This window comes from Lynx rufus, unplaced genomic scaffold, assembly GCF_022079265.1.
Source record: "Lynx rufus isolate CCGP_SWC_20201006 ecotype Redwood Valley unplaced genomic scaffold, mLynRuf1.p SCAF_2, whole genome shotgun sequence".
Classification (NCBI taxonomy): domain Eukaryota; kingdom Metazoa; phylum Chordata; class Mammalia; order Carnivora; family Felidae; genus Lynx; species Lynx rufus.
In genome coordinates this window covers 67942705-67968444 of record NW_025814834.1, presented here as the reverse complement: position 1 = coordinate 67968444, position 25740 = coordinate 67942705, and the positions used below count along the sequence as shown (strand labels likewise).

Here is a 25740-nt window from a genome sequence, read left to right as displayed (position 1 = left end):
AGCTTCTCTGTTATCACCCTGGTAATTAAAGCATAATCTCTTGGGGCACCTGGGTGGCTCAGACGGTTAAGCGTCCAACTTCCATTCGGGTCATGGTCTCATGGTTTGTGAATTCAAGCCCCACATTGGGCTCTGTGCTGACAGCTCAGAGCCTGGAGCCTGCTTTGGATTCTCCCTCTCTCTCTGCCCCTCCCCTGCTCACACTCTGTCTCTCTCTCTCTCTCTCTCTCAAAAATAAATAAACATTAAAAAAATTTTTTTAAAAAAAGCATCATCCCTTGTTTAGACTGTTCCAATAGCCTCCTGACTGATCTCTTCTGTTTCTCCTCTTGTGCCTTAAAATCTGTTCTCTTCAGCAGTCAGGAGTGATCTTTTAAATATGTAAATCTGATCACTTTGTATCTATGAGCTCTCACTTTGTATCTATACAAAATCTGATCACTTTGTATCTAGGCCTCCCAATGCACTAAGAATAAAACCCAAATCCCTGTCTTTGGCTTACAAGGCCCTAGATGAGCCAACCTCATGGCTGTCAAGGTGTGATTTCAGAGAAGCAGCAGCTTCTAGGACCTTGTTATAAATGTACATTTTGGGGGCACCTGGATGGCTCAGTAGGTTAAGTGTCTGGCTCTTGATTTTGGCCCAGGTCCTGATCTCATGGTTGGTGAGATAGAACTCTGTGTCAGGCTCCACGCTGACAGTGTGGAATCTGCTTTGGATTCTCTCTCTCTCTGCCCCTCCCCTACTCATGCTCTCTCTTTCAAAATAAATAAATAAACTTAAAACAAAAAAGAAATGCACGTTTTCAGGGCCTACCCGGGACTTACATAACTAGACACACTGGAGGTAGAGCCCTACAATTTGCATTTGACAACTCCCAAGTGATTGTGATGCACGCTAAAGTCCAAGCAAGCACTGACTTAGCCTCTGCAAACCTCTGAGCTCCCCTCGGTGACTGTTTCAGCTCCCTGTGTAATTCACACTGGCATCCTTTCCCTCCTCAAATAGACCAAACCCTTTCACTTCTACCCAAAGTGCTTTTAACCATAGAACTTCAAGTTGCCTGCTCCGTGAGCTCATTCAGACTGCAGATCAACTATTTCCTCCTGATAGAGGTATTCTGTCACCACTCAAAAGAGGTGCAAAAGCCAATCCATACCCATCCATCTCCCCCTACTCTTCACACAACTCCATTTTGTCCTCATCACATTTATCACTATCTGATATCACCCTGTTCATTCATGTATTCAGTTATTATTTGATGGCAGCCTCTGGAATGAAAATTCTATGAGAACTGGGACCTGGCCTGTGTCATTCTCTGCTACCACCTCTAGAACGTTATGTGCGACAAGACAGGGTAGGGTGGTCTATAAGTGTTTGCTGATTTAATCGAGGGAAGAAAGGATGGAAGGTTATATCAATTCCATGAATTCATAGGAGAATAAGAGCTTGGTGGGTTGGTGAGAATCAATTATTTTGTGACCAGTCACAAATATAAGAATTATAAAGAGACCAACATAGATAAAAGTACTCAATCCTCAAAAAGATTTTAAATCTTCTATTGTGGGGGAGGGGGGAGGGCAGAATTAAGGATTAAGTTGGAACAGACTGAATTCTAGAGTAGAATGAAATCTTCATTTTGCCCAGATGTTCAGTAACTTACTGAGGGTCAGAACTCAGATGTCCTAGCTATGGCTTCCTTTGACCAGTGAGGACCATGATTAATATGAGAAAAGAATAACTTAATTCATCTTTAAGAATGGAACTCCTCTCTCAGGTACATCTGGAATAATGTACCAAATAAAGAGGCAAGGGTATTCTTCATATCAAAGTAAGCACTTATTAAATGCTAATGCCTTCAAGTCCCCAAAATGATTCCAACAAGGACACAATGGAAAAATAAAATAGCTTCATCCTAATTTATTAGCGTATCATCAACAACAGATAACACTGGAGTGCTGACTCCGTGTTGGAAATTCCCCTAGGTGTTTTACATCTGCTAACTCTTCACAGCACTGTATAAGTGTGCCCATCTTCATGTTCCAGATGAAGAGAACTGATGCACAGAGTGTTTAAGGAACTTAGCTATCAGTGCTAGAGTGGAGATTTAAACCCAAGTTGTTGAATTCTAACACCAGTGCTCTGAGCTACTTACTATATCACTGCTTTGGGATAACAGCAACAAAAAATGAATGAGCAAGAAGCCATGTAGTAGAGGAGAAAAAAATAAGCAGCTATTGAATATTTACTGCTAAGCACTGTGCAAGAACCCTTTTTCTACACTTAATCTCACGAGGCAGGTGTCACTGCCATATAACTGGGTTTTACAGAGGTTAAGAAACTTGTTCCAAAGCACACAGAACCTGGTACCAAACCCTCTAGATAACCTCAACAAAGGCCATCTAAACAATCCCTGATATTTAAATAGGATTGCGAACGTTAGATGTGCAAATGCCCACTCACACCTACAGAGGCTGCTACTTCCTCTGGTGGAGTTGTGGAAACAAAGTACTATGACTCAAAAAGCACAATGGCTGCCTGTGTCACCTTATGTTAATCATTTCTCTAGTTCCCCATTCCTTCACTTACAAAATACAAGTATCGAAACAGATGATCTCAGGTCCCTTTCCACATCTAACACACACAGATTTGTGCATAATAACGTTGTTTAGAGACTGAGAATGGCAGCCTTGGATATCTTCGAACTGGGGCAGGGCACAGTGTCTAAGCTAACTTACAAATACCATTTGGCGGAAAGAGTGGCATGGACAGGACCCCCTCTCCCAGGGAGCTCTTCCTATCCCGAGAACATGCTGGTCCTGGTCAGGAAAGGGTCTCTCTCTTCTGAGCTCACAGGAAATGGTTCCATTTCCAAGTGCCTTTCTCTGTCTTGGCATACACACTAGGAAAAAATGATGAACAGAGTGACAAACTCAAAAAACAGTTTGAAAAGTTTCTGGTTTCAGTCTCCCACACTCAATACTTTCACATTTCAAAACTTGGAATACAAGGTTCCTATCAGAAGCCATTCACCACTTCAGGGTTTTTTGCACCCATTGCACCTCCACTCAAATCTGATCAACAAACCAAACTACGTTAACTATATCCTGGGTTTCCGTCATCTTTGATATCTTTCCTTCTTCCCAGAACACGCACACGAAATGCACCGATTATCTTAATTTCCACTTTCCTGCTCCTTCCAAGTATCATTTTATCTCCCTCCTTCCTTTTGCAGCCAAACTTCCAGAACTCTGCTGCCCAATGGTGTAGCCATGTGGCTACTGAGCACTTGAAACGTGACTAGTGTGACTGAGGGATTATACTTTTAGTGAACTTAAATTTTAAAACCGATACTTGATTCAATTGTTGGCAAACATTCAAGTATATTTGGAACAATTCAGGTATGTGGATCTATTTTTGAACTATAAATTTTATGACAACTAAATACAGACCATGTCCTTCTAATGAAAATAAACCGTCTGAATGGATATGTGCTATAAGTGTAAAATACACACTGTATTTTATTGATTAGTACAATAGTTAATATATATTTATATTTGATTACATATGAAATAATATTTTTACATACTATGTTAAATGAAATGTATTTCTGAGAGAGAGCCTCCAAGATGGCCCCCATGACCCTGCCTCCATGTGTAATCCCCTCTCATTGAATGTGGATTTGGATTTAGTGACTCATGTTCAGTGAATAGAATACAACAAAGAATGTCACTTCTGAGATTAGGTCACCAGAACACTGTAGCGTCAGTTTTAGGCATTCTCACTGGCTCTAAGGGAAGCCTGTTGCCTGGCTGTCAGTTTCCCTGTGTTTCTCTGGCCAACAGGTAAGGAGGACTTGAGCCCTGCCAAAAGCATGAGTGTGAGCTTGAAAGTGGATGCCACCTCGGCTGAGACTTAAGCCCCAGCTGACATCGTGACTGCAGCCTCACCTCCCTAATCAATCTAGAGAAGTATGGTTCTGCACAATCCCCATGCCTCGCTCCAGCATCAGGTGAACTGACATACACACTACACTTGAAAGCACCCGCAGCTCATGCCATCACCTGCACGAAGAGAACATTCTCTTTGCCATCAACCAGTGAAAATCTTCTCTTTGGGTGCCGTTTTTTAAGAACCTTTCTTGTTTTACATATGGAAGTCATTCTACTTTAAAATCTTCTAGATTTATAGACTTATATAAATTTATACATAAATACAATTTATGTATTTATAAATTTATATGCATATAAATTTATATTGTAAATACAATGTATTGTAAATTTATATATATAAATTTATGGATTTATATCTATAGTAGGATGCTTGTATAGATCCTTTTGTTCACTAAGTATCTATGATGAGTCATCACGTCCAACACACTATGCAGATGAAGTGGGGTAAGTCCAGAGAGGTTTTCCCTTCTAGCACTGTTAGTGGTATGGTAGAAAGAGTAAAAAGAAACCCAAATAAGGAATTACAGTGTAGAAATAAAGTACCCCAGGCTGCCTTGTGTCTTAAAGCACAGTTCTCAATGCACTCCACCTTATCTGCCAGAAAACTTTTTGAAGCAGAAATCATGAATATATTTTTTTTGTATTTTTGATTAATACATCACCTTTTTCAGAGTATGCTCAATCATTTCTTAAGGAGTGAACTATTCAACTACAGTTTTCATTTGGTTTATCCATTTTTTATTATATCCCTCTCAAGTCTTCCTTTTTTATTACTTCTAGGAACTTAGCAATTGTGTAAAGTGAAGACAAGGACATAATAGAATCTCTTTGTAACAAAGGTCTTCCAGGATAAATCAGCATGAGTAAATGAAGATTTTGTTGTGGTTTAGTTGTCATACACCCAAAAAAGCACAGATGCTCTCTTCTGTTTTAACCACATATCCATTCCAAAAGCAGAAATGAAATTTCCAAAAGTTAATTCTGGTGAGGAACGGTTTAATATCCACTATGGTAGCCAGCTAATGAGATGCTAAACAACATAATTTACACTCCCTACTCCCACCCGACTTCTCAGCAGGTAATTTCTGAGAAATTTCTTCAACATTTAGTGATATCCAGTAACATTCTCAATAACAAAAGCCTGATTTGTAATCTTCATTTGTTTATATATCTAAAATAGCTAAAAACCACACATTATATCACATTTTATAAAAGTCAATAGGACAATAATTTACTCCTGAGTGTTTCTAAGACAAACTCTTATTCACACACACACACGCACACACACAGAGACACACACAGATGCACACATACACACATGAAATGCTTAAGATAGTTAAATGCAGAATTTGGTCTTCACCTTTTTTTGGTTGGGAGGCTATCAGTGGTGTGGCAGGGGGAAAACAAAAATACCTAGCTCATAGATACATAATCTCCCTGTGACAACATTAAGATATTACATGTAGAAAAGCACAAGGTGATATAAAAGAAGTACACATTTGCAATTAAAAAGGAAAAAAAAATCTACATATAAATCCTGAAAAGGTACTGAAAGAGTTCATGATTTTGAAATGAGTCAGAGATCTTGGTTTGTGCTTAGGGCTGCACTTATTAGTAGGTCACTAATCTCTCTGGAACAATTTCTTCAATCACAAAATTGGATAATCTATCCCACCTCACAGGGTTGCTGAGAGTTAAATGGGTAATGCATATTCATTGTCTAGCCCAGTGGTTCTCCAACTTGGCTATACAATGGACTCACCTGAGGAGTTTTAGAAAATGCTGAGGCCTACATCTCACTTTCAGAAATTGATTTAATTGGCTTGTGGGGATTTTTTAAACCTCCCCAAGTTGATTCTAAAGTGCAGCCAAGGTTGAGATCCACTAGTCTAGGATAATGCATGGCCTATAATAGGTATTCAGAGTTAACGATATACCTTCATAAGAACTTTGTAAATGCTGAAACACTGCCTGAAGGTTGCTACTTAGGTCAGGAAGGTCTCAGAATCACTTAATACGACAAATCTTAGAAGGTACTCCAAAAGTTTTATAATAACTTTTCAAATCTAAATATTCAAAATATTTTTGCCTCCTAATTCCTTATAGGAGGAAGGAAAACATAAATCTCCCTTGATATTTTCACTGAGGTATAATTTAATACAAAAAAATGTTCAGATATAAGTGAATATTTTGATTCATGTATACACACTCCAAGAACCAACCCACAAAGACAGAGTACAAAAATGTATCTATAACGGGGGCTTGGGTGGCTCAGTCCATTAAGCTTCAGACTCTTGATTTCAGCTCAGGTCATGATCTCACAGTTTGTGAGTTTGAGCCCCACGTCGGGCTCTGTGTGATGCCAGGGCACATGCACATACTCTCTCTCTCTCTCTCTCTCTCAAAAATAAGTAAATAGACATTTTTAAAAAATGTATCTATAAATTAAAAATTAAATATTTAATTTCTCATCTGTTCCATAATCGTCACTGCAATTTCAGTTTGTCTCTGGGCTGTCCCCAACATCTTATGGAGATGTTTATCTTAAGCAGTTAGGAAAGTCAAACAAGAGGTAGGATAAGGAAAGTCTCCAGTAGAAACGTGCATATCAAAGGAGGAGATAAAAAAAAAAAAAACCATCATCAAAACAAATGAGCAAAGTTGAAAAAACAGACCTGAAAGCAATATAAAGAATGAGTCACAAGACAGTCAACAACATTTATTGGGCACCCACTGTGTGCTCAGTGCTATAGAAAGAAACTGGGTAGATTAAAGAAATACCATGAGGTCCTCAGATAGCAGTAATGTAAAAATGAAGTGAGTCCAACTAAACACTCAAAGATATCCTAAAAGGATCTTACAAAAAAAACCCAAAAAACAAAAACAAAAACAACCTACATTAACTGAATGCCTATCTAGCTCCAGGAACTAAATTCATTCAGTAAATAATTTCTCTCAAAAACTAACTGAAACTCCAAAACCATGACCCAGTGCTCACTTGCTGCTCCATTTACTCTATACATAGTCTTCTGTCTGGCAAGTAATAAATGTCAGGATCAACTGGGCTCAGCATCATCTACTGAAAGCTTCCTTTGAACTTTGAAAGTGATGCCTGGCAGGCAATGTATATGGGATAGTCCATGCAGTTTATGAAAATTAGTCTAAACAGTAATAAAACTGTGATTGACACTACAATCTAAAAATTCAAAAATGAGTAACAAACATGGAGAGAGTGAACTATGCAAAACTTCTCAGACTTCCTTTTTCTTTGCCAGATAAAAATTAAGTACAAAAAGTCCTATATAACTCCACTTTTTCAAAAGAGGTTACATACTTACTGAAAAGTAAAGAAAGAGTTACTGATCAAATTTAAGGTAAAAAATATTTTTTAAAATTTATTTTGAGAGTGTATGTGTACACTCATGCACTATTGGGGGAGGGACAGAGAGAGAGACAGAGGGAGAGAGAGAGGCAGGGAATCCCAAGCAGGCTCCATGCTGTCAGTGCAGAGACTGATGGGGGGCTCCCCTCGATCTCACAAACCATGAGCTTATGACCTGAGATAAAATCAAGAGTCAGAAGCCTAACTGACTGAGCCACCCAGGCACCCCAAGGCAAGAATTTATCCACAAATTGTTTCATCTTATTATGAGCTCTGAGACAATAAAATTATAAAGAAAGAAATTTTCACCCCTAAAAGGAAGTTAAAAAGTTCTTAGTTGCAAGGCACCTGGTGGCTCAGTCAGTTAAGGGCTTGACTTCAACTCAGGTCATGATCTCCCGGTTCGTGAGTTCGAGCCCCATGTGGGGCTCTCTGCTGACAGCTCAGAGCCTAGAGCCTGCTTTAGATTCTGTTTCCCTCTCTCTCTCTGCCCCTCCCCCACTCACACTCTGTCTCTCTCTCTCTCTCTCTCTCTCTCAAAAAAAAAAAATATTGAAAAAACGTTCTTAGTTGCAATCAAAATTGCCCTTAAGTAGGTAAATGGACAAATGAAACATGGTATATCTGAAATTTTACTCATTGCTAAAATGAAATGAAGTATCAAGTCATGAAAGACCCTTAAATGCATATTCTAAGTGCAAGAAATCAGTTTGAAAAGGCTACATTGCATGACTGTACATTGTAGGATTCCAACTATATGACATTCTGGCAAAATTGTGGAGATAATAAAAAGATCAGGTGTTGTCAGGGATTGTGGGGTGGAGTGAAGGGAGAGGAACAGGTGAAGCACAGAGGATTTTTGGAGCAGTGAAAACACTCTATACAATACTATAATGATGCACACATGTCCTTGTACATTTGTCCAAACCTGTAGGATGTACAACATCAAGAGCGGTCCCCAGTATAAATTATGGATTTGGGGTGACTATGATGTCTCAATGTAGGTTCCTCAGTTGTGACAAATGCATCACTCTGGTGATGTATATTAATAATGGGGGAGGCTATGCACGTGCGGGGACAGGGTGTACATAAAAACCTATGTACCTTCTATTAAATTTTTCTCTGAACCTAAAACTGCTATAAAAAGAATTAAGTCCTGGGGCACCTATGTGGCTCAGTCGGTTGAGCATCTGACTCTTGATTTTGGCTCAGGTCATGATCCCAGGGTCATGGGATCAAGCCCCACACCAGGCTCGATGCTGAGCGTGGAGCCAGCTTCATATTCTCTTATCTCTCCCCCATTGTCCCTCTCCCCTGCTTGCACTCTAGAAAAAACTAACAATAAAAAAAAAAAAATTAAGTCTTTTTAAAAAAGCTCTTAGTTGGAATACTTTTCCAGTTTTCAAAAGCATGCTATGTAAGGAACTAAAAAACCTTAAATGTGGGCATTATAATAATTAAAATATCTATACCTATGTACATTACTTAGTGGGCATGTAGATGTTAGCCAAGCAAGCACACTAATAATAGATTAACCAATTATAAAATGAAAACAAGAGTTGCCTTCAAGTCACAATTTCAATAACCGTTTCTCAAATACAGGCATAACTCAGAGATATTGCGGGTTCAGTTCCAGACCATGGCAATAAAGCAAATTTTGCAATAGTGAGTCAAATTAATTTTTTTTTACTTCCCAGTATATATAAAATTTATATTTAAACTATATGGTAGTCTATTAAGTATGCAATACGTAGAATTATGTCTAAAAAACAATGTATACACCTTAATTAAAAAGTACCGTATTGCCAAAAAATGCAAACCATCGTCTGAGTTTTCAGTGAGTCGTAATTACTAATCACAAATTACTATAACAAATAATAAAGAAAAGTCTGCAATAATGCGAGAATTACCAAAACGTGACATAGAGACACAAAATGAGCCAATGCTGTTGGAAAAATGGTGGCAGTGACTTAGTTAACACCAGGTTGCCGCAAACCTTCAATTTGCAACAAAAGCAAATAAAGTGAAGCACAGTAAAGCAAACCGCAGTAAAACAAGGTATGTCTGTATGTTCTTTGGTAAATATTAAACAGCATTTAGTCATTAGTCTCTGTTAAAGTTTTCAATCTTTGTTGGGGAGTGGTGTGTGTTAGAGTAAACCACATTCAAACAAAACCTTCACTGCCTACTGATAAAGAAAAGTCCTTGGAATGAATTTTCCTAGCTAGAGAATTTATCAAATACTGGGCTAATAAAACTACTTGGGAATAGTGTCTCAAACTTCGGAAATATTACAATCTAAAGTCGCTGATTTAGATTAATCTAAAGCTGATATAAATGTAAAATATAAACTTATAAAATGTTTAGTAAAATACAGGAGAAAATCTTTGGGACCAATGCTTAGGCAAAAGGTTCTTAGACATGACACCAAAGACACAATCCACAAAATATTTTTTTAAATGTCAATAAAGTGGACTTCATCAAAAATGAAACTTTTGCTCTGGGAAAGACCTTGTGAAGAGGCTAAAAAAAAAAAAAAACAAAAAACCTCAGAATAGGGGAAAATATCTGCAAGTCACAGAACCAAATGACATATCCAGAAAAGAGAGTGCTCTAAACTCTACAGTAAGAAAACAATAAGGAATACAATTATAAAATGGGCAAAAGCTCTGAACGCTACCAAAGACGACATAAGAATGGCAAACAGGCACATGAAAAGACGTTCAACATCAATCACCATTAGGGAAATGCAAATTAAAGCTATGATGAGAGGGGTGCCTGGGTGGCTCAGTCGGTTGAGTGTCCTACTTCGGCTCAGGTCATGATCTCGTGGGTCATGAGTTTAAGCCCCACGCTGGGCTCTGTGCTGACAGCTCAGAGCCTGGAGCCTGCTTCGGATTCTGTGTTCCCCCCCCCCCCCGCCCCTCCCCTGCTCTTGCTCTCTCTCGCAAAACTAAGTAAATATTAAAAGCTCTTAAAAAAAAGAAAAGAAAAAAGCTATGATGAGATACCGCAACACACCTAAATCAAAAACTACTGATATCAAGTGCAGATGAGACTGTGCAGAAACTGGATCTCTCCTATGTGGCTTATGTAATGTGCCTGCAAAATGGTATGGTCACTTGGGGAAAGTTTGGGAGCGAAATATGAGGCTAAATACACACTCCATATGGTCCTGCAATCTACTGTTGATAGTTGCACGACAGAAATGAAAGCTTACGTTCATATAAAACCTGTACAAGAGGGTTTACGGCAGCTCTCTTTTTAACCCCAAACTGGAAACAACCCAAATGTGTGCCTGTATAAGAATGAATAAACAAGGTGTGGTACATCCATACATCAGACTCAGCAATAAAAAGCAACAAAGTCTTGATACACTCAATATCTCAGAGGATCTCAAGAGCATTATGCTGAGTGAAAAAAGCCAGTCTCACCAGGTTACATATTGTAAGGTTCTATTTATGTAAGAGTCCTAAAGTGACAAACTTAAGGTCATGGAATACAGATTACTGCCTGCCTGGGTTGGAGGTAGGTGTGACTAGTAAGGGGTAATACAAAGGAGTTCCTGTGTGGTGATGCAACAGCTCTGTTTTCTGAGTGTGGGCTGTCACACAAATCTATGTAGCAAAATGTCATAGAATTAGAAATCAAAACAGATAGATAATAATAATAAAGAATGCACGTAAAAGCTGATGAAGTCCGAACAAGGTCTATACCTGAGTTGATAGTATTGCACCAATGTCACTTCCCTGGTTTTAATAATGTATTATAGTTATGGAAGATATTATTATTGGGAGAAGCTTTGGGGAAGGCATATGAAAGTACATTATTTTTGCAACTTTTAGCAAATCAAACTATTTAAAAATAAAAAATTACAATATATCAACAATAGCCAAAGTATGGAAAGAGCCCAAATGTCCATCAATGGATGAATGGATAAATATGATGTGGTATATATATACAATGGAGTATTACTCGGCAATCCAACAGAATGAAATCTTGCCATTTTCAACTACGTGGATGGAACTAGAGGGTATTATCCTATGTGAAATTAGTCAGAGAAAGACAAATATCATATGACTTCACTCACATGAGGACTTCAAGACACAGAACAGATGAACATAAGGGAAGTGAAGCAAAAATAACAGAAAAACGGGGGGGGATGAAACATCAGAGACTTTTTTTTTTAAGTTATTTTAAGTTTATTAATTCAAGTTTATTCTTTTTTTTTTAATTTTTTTTTCAACATTTATTTTTTTTGGGACAGAGAGAGACAGAGCACGAACGGGGGAGGGGCAGAGAGCGAGGGAGACGCAGAATCGGAAACAGGCTCCAGGCTCTGAGCCATCAGCCCAGAGCCCGACGCGGGGCTCGAACTCACGGACCCCGAGATCGTGACCTGGCCGAAGTCGGACGCTTAACCGACTGCGCCACCCAGGCGCCCCAATTCAAGTTTATTCTTGAAGGTTTTCATTATTCCAATAAATTTAAACAGCAAGGATTATAAATGTATATTAGGATTTTTAACACATTTTTAATAACCCAAACATACATAAGTCAAGATTTTCCCCAACTAAATTTGAGTACATTTTTCCCCTCTGGAGTTACCAGTTAACCACTCAAAGCCCTGCTTTGATTGGGTTCACAAACCAATACATGTCGAGAAGGCAGGGAACAAATAAATGTGATGTAATCAATGATAGTGAATATCTTGTTCTGAGCTAAAAGAAATCTCTAAGATCAAAATCTATGGTATTAATAAGAAACCTTATTGACATCAGAGACTCTTAAATATGGAGAATAAACAGAGGGTTACTGGAGGGTTTGTGGGAGGGGGGATGGGCTAAATGGGTAAGGGGCATTAAGGAATCTACCCCTGCAATCATTGTTGCACTATATGCTAACTAACTTGGATACAAATTAAAAAAAATTAAAAAATAAAATAAAAGTTAACACATAAAAAATTACAATAAAAATAGATTAAGGTAGTGATAGGCATTTGATCTCAAAATTTGATAGGCATTAGAATCATCTATGGAATTTGTTTCTAGTACAGATTTGCTTGAGTGGTCCCATATTGTACCTATTTAAATAGAATCTGTATATGGGGCCCAAGTGATATATACCAGTGATCCAGCACATTACACTTTGATAACCATTGGACTAAAATAAAGGCAAAGGCATTATTAAAATGATGATCCCCATCAATACATATTGCTCTACTTCATGGCCAATTACTAAAGAAGTCTTACCTACACAGAATCTCATTCACAGACTATCTAACTGAGCTAAGAGGCTCTCATTTATAGACCCAGTAAAAGACATGCAAATGAATTTAATTCTTAATCTATTTTAAAAACACAAATACTATTATTCATAACACATACATTTGTGTGTCTATTAAAGGGTCTTTACCTGTACTTCTACGTAAAATAACTATTGTTGGCAAATAACAAGTACACACATATAATGGGAATCAAAGTACTTAATTTAAATTTTTTTAAAGTTTTTTTTTAATGTTTATTATTTTTGAGAGAGAGAGAGAGAGACAGAGCATAAGCAGGGGAGCGGGTGAGAGACTGAAGAGACACAGAATCCTAAGCAGGCTCCAGGCTCCGAGCTGTCAGCACATAGCCTCACATGGGGCTCAAACTCACGAACCAAACCGTGAGATCATGACCTGAGCTGAAATCGGATGCTTAACCAGCTGAGTCACCCAGGTAACCCAAGGCACATGATTTAAAAGCTTCTTTTATTAGGAAAAAAAAATGAGAAGATCAACTTAGACATTATTCTATATATGCAACATCATAAAAATTAAACCCCAAGAAGTCTGTCAAGATTTAATTCAATTATTCCCTCCTTAGAGGCCATACACAAGGATTGGTAAGAGCTGCACACTTTCAAACCCTAGACCCATGGCTTTTGCATTTACATTGAGTGTCTCTGTGCTAAGCACCTACTAGGCCCCTTTTACCTCACAGAGGGAGGAATGATTCAGTTTCCCAAAGTCTCCCATCCATCTTTTTACCAAAAGAAATACAACAATAAAACAGGATAAATCAAGTCTTGGAACACCATTTCTGAAAGGCTGCTCAATCTTAAATCTTAAATCTCAGTCTTAAACATCTGCTGTAAATTCTTAAATGCAAACTCATTTGCTCTCAGCTCTGTGAAAAAAAATAATTCTTTTGGATGAAATGTATAAAGCCATTTTCTGATTTGTGCTCAAATAATTCACCTAATATAATAATTAGCAAATCTAGTAATCAGCAAAATCTGGAATGTGTATAGCCTACAGCCCAGTTTCTCCTACAAATCGATGATGTGGGGAAATGGGACGAGGACAAGAACTGGCGTAGAATGGGAGATTTAAGTGCCGTAACCACCAAAGGAATGTGGGAAATTGACTCCGGTTTGGACAAACTGACTGCTAGAGAAATTTAAAGGAGTATTAGATGATACGTTAATTCTGCTATATACTATAATACTAGAGAAGGCATGTTTAAAAACAAGAGTCCTTATCACTCATACACATATAAGAAAATACTCATAAGTAAAGTGGCTACGGGTGGGATATTCTTCAAAAGAGAAAAGGGGAAGAAAATAGAGGCAGGGAAGGTCAGAAGCTGGGTGATGAGTAATAAATACTCTTTCCTTTTGTGTTTGAGAATTACTGATAGAGAACCACCCCCCCCCCACGTTTATGTCTTATGGTACAGATGAACAAAACAACTAGAAACAATTGAAAAAAAAAACATTACTAAGGCTAATCAAAAATACATATTTAAAATATATCTAGATCAGGGGCACCTGGGTGGCTCAGTCGGTTAGGCATCTGACTTTGGCTCAGGTCATGATCTCACGGTTCGTGGGTTCGAGCCCGTGTCGGGCTCTGTGCTGACAGCTTGGAGCTTGGAGCCTGCTTCTGATTCTGTGTCTCCCTCTCTCTCTGCCCTCCCCTGCTCACACTCTCTGTTTCTCAAAAATAAATAAATGTAAAAAAAAGTTTTAAATATATCTAGATCAAATACATGCTGACCTCCTAAATGAAAGTCACTTCTGCCCTTTCGTATACAAAATGAGGAGCTGTGCTGGAAAATTTGTTAAGTTTCTTCTACTCTAATATTCTAAGTGCTTTAAATAAGCAGAGATTGCTGGGGTGCCTGGGTGACTCAGTTGGTTAAGTGTTCCACTTAGGCCCCACTCATGATCTCGTGGTTCGTGAGTTTGAGCCCTGTGTCGGGCTCTGTGCTGACAGCTCAGAGTCTGGACGTGCTTCAGATTCTGTGTCCCCCTCTCCCTCCACTCCACCCCTGCTTGTGCTCCGTCTCTGTCTTTCAAAAATGAATAAACATTAAGAAAATTTAAATAAGCAAAGACTGGGGCCCCTGGGTGGCTCAGTTGGTTAAGTGTCTGACTTTGGCTCAGCTCATGATCTCATGATCCATGAGTTTGAGCCTAGTGTTGGGCTCTGTGCTGACAGCTCAGAGACTAGAGCCTGCTTCTGATTCTGTGTCTCCCTCTCTCTCTGCACCTCCTCCGCTCATTCTCTCTCTCTCTCTCTTAAAAATAAACATTAAAAAATTTTTTAGATAAAATAAGTAAATAAACACAGATCATCATTTTTCTTTCTAATATGTATGTCCTATTCCTAACCCGTCTGGGGCCCTAGGCAGCCACTAATCTACTTTCTTTCTCTATACACTTGGCTTTTTGGATATTTCATATAAATAGAATTATAAAATATATGTCCTCTTCTCTCTGGTTCTCTCACTATGATACTTTTGAGGTTTGTCCATATTGTAGTATGTAACTGTACTTTCCTACTATTTATTGCCCAGTATTATTCCATTATATGACTAGACCACATTTTATCCATTCATTAATTGAAGGATATTTGGGTTGTTTCCATTTTTGGCTATTATAATTAATGTTGCTATGAAGAGTCACAAGCAAGTCCTTGCACATACCCCTTGTTGGTATATCATTCTTGTTAAGACTTCAAAACAAAACCAATATAGTATGTTCCTAAGTACCCAGTGTAATTCCTCCCAGACTCACGAAATAGTTTAAAGCCATGATTCCCTAAGGCTATTTGACATCACTGGCATTTAAATGTATAACATATTTGGGGCGCCTAGGTGGCTTAGTAGGTTAAGCGTCCAACTTCAGCTCAGGTCATGATCTCATGGGTTGGTGAGTTTGAGCCCCACATCGGGCTCTGGGCTGACGGCTCAGAGCCTGGAGCCTGCTTCAGATTCTGCATCTCCCTTTCTCTCTGCCCCTCCCAAGCTTAGGCTCAGTTTCTCTCAAAAATAAATAAACATTAAAAAAAATTTAAAAGTATAACATATTCATGGAAGACTAATAAATATTCAAGAATTATTAGTCACACTTAGACTAAACAAAACACAGCCTCAGACACAAACTGATTATTCAAGGAACATTTTGGTTACAATTCAAACAGCTCAAGAACTGCTTTTCCAGTAAAGCCATTCTTCTTTCAACTACAGATCAAAGGGTTAGTATAAATGTTAATGTGCAATAACTATAATGAATAATTAAACATATTTGTTTTAAGGCAAGATATAAAGCAGCAATCATTGAATACATTAATACATCTAATAAAAAAGAGGTGTTGGTATAATGAAAACACAGCCTAACTGTGTTTATGTACTGGTTTCACTACCTAACCCAAGAAATTTAGGATTCCCCTTAAGTGTTGCTTATGCAATAACGTGTAATTCAAAACTGTACTTTTAAACTCTGACATAGAACTGTAGAAATGTCTTTAATATTTTTCTTACATACTTAATAAATTCATTTGGGAAAATATCTCTAGAGTTTTAATATGTACACGGAATTGGTATTGACATTATCTTACAGAAAGCACTTGGGAATAATGATTTTGGAAAATGATCATAAAGGAACACAAATATAAGAAAACCCTCTGTACCTAATCAGAAGGCCATTTAAAAAGCCACCTAAAATATGAAATCAAAAGTTCAAGTAAACCTCAAGCATGTCATTTTGACTTAAAAAACACAGATGTAAATCATACATTGATGATCTGTGATGTAGAGCGAAAGCTTATCTTTGCAAATATACACTCTGTGGATTTTCACCCCGTTGGTCTTGCAGAGAAGTAGCACACAATGGTTTCCTTTCACTTCCAGTTTTTTAAAGTAAGCAACAGATTTCAAGACACCTGCAAGCAATTTGAGTGCAAATTCCTTGATTTTTATCATTTTTATTCTTTTAGTTCTCTCATTCAGCACATTTTTGATAAATATAATAAGAGGTACCAGCAGGAAATCTAGAAAGTAGCCTACTGGCTCCAGCAGTTCACTGTGCAAAGCACAGCCATTTCAGCAGGTTTCACCCAGGGACGGAAAGTCTCATTTGACCCTGTAAGGAAGTTCACTGAAGTTGAAGGGTATTAATAGACATAAGATTGCTGGAGAACTTTGATCCATACACTGAGAAATCTTTAAGAAATACTGGCCCCAAACCCATTTTTATAATTCATCCAAACACTTGCAAGCTAAACAAAAACCACATCAGGTACCTCTTAATCTTGTAAGAAAGGTAGTAAAAAATGAGAACATTGCAGATGAGATCACAGGTCAGAAATTATACTAACAATACTCTCAACAGAGTAATAATCCAAGCAGTATTAAGATATAAATACATTAAAGTATAATTTTCAAGAAACCATCATTTTTATCCTTCTGTAGAAACACTCCCTTTCATCTGGGGAAGGAATAATCTGGGACTATTCTATTTATTAATTAAATGCTTTCATGATTATTTTCAATCTCAATAATTTAATAAAAGGAAAGTTAAGAAAAACCTAGAAATAAAATCTTATTTGTGCCATCAGAACTGAAAAATCCCAATGAAAATGAAAACTAAATATTTACTGACAAAGAAAAGGTCTCTAGGAAAGAGTTCGCCTTCCTATCTCCTATTTTTTGTTATTTATTACAAGCACAAAATAGCATATTAAGCAAAGAAATCCTGTTTACATATTATATACATCTCATCCAGCCACAATGTTCAAGTGATTTACTGTAAATGTTCACAATTCTGACTAGCAGTTAGTTCAGATTAGTAAATTCTGATTAGTGACTGAAAGCTCACTGAGTCCAAGCACTTTAATACTCTAGTTTACTGCTATATTCTGAAGGATCTAGAATTTTTTTTTCTGGCACAAAGAAAGATGCTTAATAAAATATTGTTGAATGAATGAATTCTGTTTCTTCAGATAGATACATACACGCAGAGTCAGGTGCTCAAATACTTCCCAATTACAAAAAAATCCTAATTTCTTAACAACATGCTGAGATAGGACATTTGATGTATTTAGTGTGAAATGAAAGTTTCACCATTTGACACCAAGTCTCAGAAAACAAGGAGAACTTACACAAGGAATAAATTATTCTCAATCATATAAAAATCTGGTGGTCTTGAAGCAATGCAGACAAATAACCAACCAACCATTAAGATTCCTAACAGCTAGGGGCGCCTGGGTGGCTCAGTCGGTTAAGCAGCCAACTTCAGCTCAGGTCATGATCTCATGGTTTGTTGGTTCGAGCCCCATGTTGGGCTTAGAGCCTGGAGCCTGCTTCAGATTCTGTGTCTCCCTTTCTCTCTGCCCCTCCCAAGCTTGCACTCTGTCTGTCTCTCTCTCTCTCTCTCTCAAAAATAAGTAAAACATTAAAAAAAAAAATTCCTAACAGCTGTATCCCATTAAAAGAATTTTCTCTTCCTCTTCCCATCTATCATAGAGTCCTTTACCTTTTATTAACATTTTCTCATGTTAGTCTAACAACTCTTCCAATCATCAGCAAAAATATATATACATATATATTTTTTTATATTCCTGAGTGAAAAAAGTCAAATTATAAATTAAAACAAGCTCACTTAATAGAATTACCATACAGAGTTAAAGGTAATGATGCATGGGAAAGAATTTTGAACCAGGAGATAAGGCAACATGAGTTTTCCCACACACACTCCCACACAACAGTATTTATTAAGCTACCAACACTGGCTTTGGGTAGAAAAAGAAATACAACATTTCCTGCACTCAAACAATTAATAGCTTATTATTTTACTTAACTATACATGAAAAGCCCCAAATGTTACTTTCTCTTAGGTGCCTTTACTTTAATTAATGAGCACTGGTGAAGTGCCCACAATAACATCAATAGTGCAACTCATTAGGCTACAATAGGTGAGAAACTATGCATTACAGTATGTATACATTATAGTTAATTCTTACAACAACCTTGTCAGTTACTGTTTTCTGTATTTTACAGCATAAGGAATGAATTCCAGCGAGCAGAATTAACTTGTCCTAGCCACAGCTTATAAACTGCAGATCCAGATTTTAAACCCAGGGTAGTTGATTTGCAAGCCCATTTCCTTTCCCCCATGCCATTCTACTACTGAATCTCCTACTATGTATGTCCAGCACTTGTGAAACAACAATCTGAGATCTTAAAATTCTATTTGGAATGACAGATAGGAAAAAAAAAATTGTGTGAACCTATTCAATAAATACAATTTATTATTACACTCTCTGGAACAACATCTAAAAGAAGAAAACCGTGAGATGTTGTGTATCCTAAAGACTAATTCATTGGAACCATGCTTTCCTGATCTATAAAACTATAGTCTTTTTAAGCAAAGGAAATCACCCACATTCTAAAGAGGAAATAACGTGTCATCTGCCTGGTTTAAGCAACCTGACGTACTATTTCCAGCCCTCCCAACTACCATATATTTGAGCTCCACAGTAAGGTAGTTAATTTAGGGTAGAAATACTGTAAAATCTATTGCAGTTCTTCCTCCCAAGAAACAACAGGAGGAAATGACAAAGAAATATACAGTAGTCTCATTCATTTATACAAACTTTCCCTGAGGAAATAGGCGGATCTAGAAACAAAGGCATATATAACATGCCAAGTACTGGTGGTCAATACAGTACAAAGTCTTAGCAAAGATTTTGTTCAAAAATAGCTTGAGAATATCAAAGCCATTAAAACAACTTTAGCACAAGAATTCTGGTATAATAGGTGTGTCCTGTATTATGAATGCCAAGATAAAGGAGCTAAAATAATAAGTGACATTCACGTTTTGATCCTAAAATAAAAACCAATCAGATATATCGCAATGATCTCACAAAAGATTATAGTCTACATTTTGTCCTCAAAATTTCATGACCACCATTCACATGTTATTCTTACTCTAGTTTCTTAATCTCCTTCTACCACTTTTTTAAGGAAAACTGCAAAAGCAAAAAATAAAAATTATAAAACATAAAGAATCGTATTTATAGTTTATCACAAAAGCAAAACTAACCCTTTAACTATTTCTTTTTGATGAATGGTGGTTATTTTCATGAAGTACATGGGATATCTTATGTCTTCACTTAAAGAAATGACAGTTAACTTTGACCAACAACTTTTTTTCCATCTGTGAAAATTGGTAAGTCATGTTTATGTGATTCCACAAGAGTAATTTTCAAAAAATAAAAAATAAAAGAGCCAAATGTAATCAATTTAATATTCAAATGTTGGGGCACCTGGGTGGCTTAGTCAGTCAAGCATCCAGCTCTTGATTTCAGCTCAGGTTATGATCTCAAAGCTCATGAGGTGGAACCCCACATTGGGCTTTGTGCTGACAGCGTGGTGCCTGCTTAGGATTCTTTCTCCCTGCCCCTCCCCAGTCCTTGCTCACTCGCTCACTCTCTCTCAAAATAAATAAATAAACATTTATAAAAATGTTTTTGTTTATTTAAACAGTAGTTTTACATTGTTTTCTAGCATTTCTCTTTGGGTAAAAACAAAACAAAACAAAAATAGAACTTAGCTACACTTTTACAGAAAGTCAAAACCTTTAACAAACAAGTTACCCCAACAAATGGAATCACCAGTGGACTATCCGTATGACTTGAGAGTTGTAGAGTCTAACTGACAACTGGCTCAAGTTTAAAAGAAAGGGGCAGGGTGAGGAGTCAGTACCAAGCATAGCATTGTGGGAAAGTTGAAACAGTTGGGGTTGAGAAAGAATGAGTTTCTACTTGTACATCTCCATATACATGGCTTTGGGACTAACCACTGCATTTTTTCTTTGTGTGAATAAATATCCTCTTTCCTTTGAAAAAGTTAAACAGTGCTAGGAAGGCATCTAAACATTTCATTTAAAGTCATGACTATATAACTCCAAGATGCTGTAGAAAACACTCACCCAAATTTAATCCTAGAGACTGATGCATAATCATTTCAAACATGAAAATGCAATATAATTATACTCTTAATGTTGAATGTATAATGAGTTTGTGTTAAATAATTCTGTTACTCACCTTAGTTTTTTTTTTCCTTATTCCATCTGGTTCAGTACTTTGCTTTCTGAAGAACATATGCTTAGTGGGAGCAAACAAGACACCCCAGAGGTACATTCTCCTCTTTCTTATAAATGACATCATTAAATCTGCCTATTTATAGTCTCAACTATCTGACCTCATGGCCTACATGGATAAATGGATTTGTTTAGCTTATAATCCTCAGTGTGTGCTTAGCAGCATTTAAACAGATAATAACTTGATACATCTTTTTGATCTTTAAAATAAAATATGGTGAGATTGCATTTTCTGTTGTTTGATATGTGTGAATCTTAAATGTGATAAGGTTTCTTTGTGACTGAAATTTGAAAAACACAAATCTCATGTATTTTTTTCTACAGGAAAATTATAAATTTGAATTATGCAAGTCAGATTTCTATAAAGTATTCAGAAACATAGTCCTGTTTAAAAAAAGTAAGCACTCTGATCCTACTGAACCAATTATTTTCCCCATTTTAGATATATTTTATAATAGCAAATTCATTTATAATTTGAATACTTAGAACCCTTCCTAAGTACAAACAATTGTTACTTCTCCATTCTCTAAGGTTTTTATAACTTTATCACTTTTAGGAAGACTTCTTTAAATACTGAACAGCTATAAGAAATATCTTTGCACACTGTTATTGGGAAGGTAAATTGGTACAGCCAGTATGGAAAACAGTACAGAGGAACCTCAAAAATATTAAAAATAGAACTACCATATGATCCAGCAATCCCACGTCTGGGTATATTCCCAAAGGAAATGAAAAGAGGATCTCAAAGAGATTCCATGTTCATTACAGCACTATTTCACACTAGCCAGGACAAGAAAACAACTTAAGTGTCTATCAATGGATAAATGAATAAAAAAAATGTGGCATACAATACAATGAAGTATTATTCAGCCATTAAAAAAGAAAAGAAATCCTGCCATTTAGGACAACATGGATGAACCTTCAGGATATTCTGCTAAGTGAAATAAGTCAGAAAGAGAAAGACAAATACTGGATGATATCACTTACATGTGTTATCTAAAAGAGAACTCAGAGAAACGGAGACTAGAATGTTGGTTTCTGGGGCTAAGGAGTAGGGGGAATGGGGAGATGCTGGACAAAGGGCACAAACTTCCAATTATAAGATGAGTAAGTTCTGGGACTCTATAACGTACAGCGGGGCGATTACAGTTAATAATACTGTATTATATATTTGAAAGGTGCTAAGAGATCTTAAATGTTCTCACCATTTAAAAAAAGGGGGGTAATTATGTGATATGATGGAGTCATTAGCTAAAGTACTAGTGATTATCATTTCACAGTATGTGTGTCAAATCAACTCATTGTACACCTCAAACTTACACAATGTTATATGCCACGTATATCTTTTTTTTTATGTTTATTTATTTGTGAGAGAGAGAGACAGACAGACAGAGTGTAAGTGGGGGGAGGGGCAGAGAGAGAGGGAGACACAGAATCTGAAACCGGCTCCAGGCTCCGAGCTGTCAGCACAGAGCCCCATGTGGGGCTCAAACCCACAGACCGCGAGATCATGACCTGAGCCGAAGTCAGACACTTAACTGACTGAGCCACCCAGGCACCCCTATGCCAAGTATATCTTAATAAAGCTGGGAAAAAATACTTCCTACCACAAGACAATGTTAGTTCACTTTCTTTACCTTATTATTTCTTTTAAGCCCCCAGACCTCCAGTGGAAATCATTTAGAGTTTTGATTAAAGTTTCTGTTAGAGTTTCAATTTTGATTATCTACAGATATTCCACCCCAAAATTTTAGCATGTACAAAGACTTGTTTCCACATTTCATCTAAAATTACATAATACTGGGCATCTATTTAAGGGATGAGGTTAGTGTGGTCTCTAAAAAGAGAATGAAGTTTTAGCACACACATTTTTACAAAGGAAGTACAATATTATAAGCAAAGTGATGAGTCAGGTTGTGTTCTTTGGTTAGTTACATAAGCAAAATCATATAATCAAGTATCAGCCAAGTCATAACTTCCACTAGCAACCTTCTTATTCATGGATCATGCTGACAGAGTTAATACTATGCTAGGGGTCTGCTCTAAGATTTATGTATTAAGAATAGGTTCTTTGTTTTTGTGTGTGTGTTTTTTTAATTTAGATAAATTTGACTGAATGCTATTTTTACTCACTACCTAAAGAGGTGTTAACACAGACAGACCTCATGCCAATATGGTATTGAAAAAAAGAGCACCAACCTGGGAACAAAATGTTAATTACAGTTTGAATTTCTTGTTAAGTAACATAACACCTCTGAATCTCAGTTTACTTATTTTCTGATGTCAAATGAAGAAAATGTTCAAAGTATACTTTATAGCATTTTTGTATTAAAAGAGATAGTAATTAGTATTACTGATTTCACTTTTAGTGAAAGTCCTAGATAAAAAATTATCATGTTGTTTATTGAAATATTCATAATTTCAAAGAAACATCACCATGGCTTAAAGCTTCAAAGTGTATTAAATAAAAACATAATAAACAACAGTAATTATATATACACACAGAGTTTAATAAATTATTATATTTTTCCTTTCCAACAAGCATAAATTACATCCTTGCATCTACATCTAATGTGTCAAGGGAAATAAATTATATAACTTAGTCTCCAAAACATCAATTCACAAAACCATAAGCTCTTCAGCTTTTCCTATAAAAATTCTGACTCAAAGAGTCCTCAAATAGATTATAATGCTTAAAAGTATAATAGTTCAAAGAAAAACATTAGACCATTTTTAAAAGCAAAGGTTAAGAAATTTTAAGTTCTTATAAGTTTACAAATCATATGTACTTACAATTCTTGCATAAAATCTCCATGAAATGGTACTGTCCCTTTGGCTATTTACTCTTCGAAAATGCTAAACCAACTGTCCTGTTCTATTACTGACTCTACTGTTTATCATGTGTGTTAAGTGCCAGGCACTTCTTACCTCTGGCAAATATGTAAAAGGAGGAATTTACCGGTCTTTCAACATCATTCCGGGAATGATCATGTAACGTTTTCACAGGTCTTTTTTCTAAAGGGAAGGTGTCTTACACAGTAGTTATAAAAAGTAGCTCCTTATTTAGCAGTTTAAAAACTAGAGAATTCAATATTTTTATCTGTTTTTTATAAAATTATGAATTCTTACCAATTCTCAACATACACAATTTCTCTTAAATTTTTAAGCAACATCTCACTAGATAATTTAATCTTTAGGTGCCAGTGCCAAGAAACATATATAGAATATTTAAGAAAAATCTTAAAATTACTTGTAAGATGACAATCTGAAGAAAGCTGGGTAAATACAAATAAAATTCAGAGAAAAGATCAGGTATTTAATTTTGTAAACAGGGAAAGGAAACAGGCATATTTCCTGCAGAGGCTAAGACTTCTCCCAGTTGGTTCAAGGCAAACACCATTTCTCATCATAAAAACCCCAACACAGACAATGGAAGCTGAAACTTGACTTACATGGCTTTACCCCCTTTACCAGTCTGGGAGACTATAGCCCTAACGTGAATGGAGGAGCATCTGAAAGGCTAGATTTTATAGTCAGCCCTTTTTCAAATCAAAGGTCATCTTCGTGACAATTCAATTTTTTTTAGGATGTTCAAAATCAAATACAGATTATTCAAATAAGAGCAATAGAAACTTTGATCCAAAATTACACGTCCCCTTATTTTCACTCACGGAAACATTATTTCTTCTTCCACATGTGCAGTATTGACTTGGATGCAAGTTACAGCCTCAAATAAACCAAGGACTTCCACTGGAATTCCTTTATAGTCTTAAATGGGACTCAACCGTCTCCAAAAGAGCTGTATTTTTCACCTACATCCCTCTCCACAACAAAACCTCTTTAAAAGGGCGTCTATAGCTTTTATGTCTAATTCCTTACCTCCTACTGGCTGGCAGTCCACTAACCTCATAGGAGTCCACTCCTATCTGGCTGGCACCCCCTAACCTTGCTGATATTGTCTTATATTTTTATTATCACCCAATCCCCTTATGTTGCTCTGGATTTTGAAGAACAGACCTCCTCTCTGTTCTTATCTCACTTGACTTCTTAGCATTACTTTAAACATCCGATATCACCAATCCTGAAATCCTTCCCTGGAACTAGATTCCTACATATCATACCTTCTGGTTTGCCAAGAAAGTCCCAATTTGCCTCTGTTGTCCCTGCTTTAGTATAGTAGTTGGGTTTTACTAAATCCCACCACACCCCTGTTGCACTTTCAAAGGTGTTTCAGGTTGCATAATCAATCACAAATTCACTGTACCTGCAGTATTACTGCCCATTTTCTTACATCTGTCTTGGCTGTCTAATTAGGCATCTTAAAGTTGGCAATGCCAAAAGCAAAATCTTCACTTCTCCCAACTTAGCCTTCCCATCTCAATAACCAGCTCCAGAAAGCCAAAAATCTAAGAATTAACTTTGATTCTTCTCTTTCCTTCACTGCTCACATTTAGTCCAAAATAGATGCCGAATCTGTAACTCAATTTCTATTACAACTATTCTAGGGTCAACCTGCCATCCCTCCCACATACACCACCATTCCAGTCTCCCTGCCTCTGCTCTCACACTGCAATCCAATCTCTTCTAAACCCTTCAAGAGTGATCATTTTTTTTTTTAATTTCTTTTTTATTTTTATTTTTGGGACAGAGAGAGACAGAGCATGAACGGGCGAGGGGCAGAGAGAGAGGGAGACACAGAATCGGAAACAGGCTCCAGGCTCCGAGCCATCCACCCAGAGCCCGACGCGGGGCTCGAACTCCCGGACCGCGAGATCGTGACCTGGCTGAAGTCGGACGCTTAACCGACTGCGCCACCCAGGCGCCCCAAGAGTGATCATTTTTAAATGTAAATTCAATCAACTCATCCTCTGTTGTAACTCCTCCAAAGGTGTGCTATGGTTCTAAGAGTAAATCCCAAAAGTTTCATCCTTGAATAATACCTAACCAGACTGGCTCTGTCTGGCTCTGGCACCC

At 37.0% G+C, this 25740-nt stretch overlaps 1 protein-coding gene across 1 annotated transcript in view; it reads right to left on the bottom strand.

Moving 5' to 3' along the window:
• COBLL1 (cordon-bleu WH2 repeat protein like 1) overlaps positions 1 to 23742 on the bottom strand; it is a 97645-nt gene extending 73903 nt beyond the window's left edge. Inside the window, exon 1 of the mRNA XM_047082253.1 lies at positions 23726 to 23742. Coding sequence (XP_046938209.1) covers positions 23726 to 23742 — 17 coding nt within the window. The remainder of the gene's footprint in view (positions 1 to 23725) is intronic.
• Positions 23743 to 25740: the final 1998 nt, after the last annotated feature.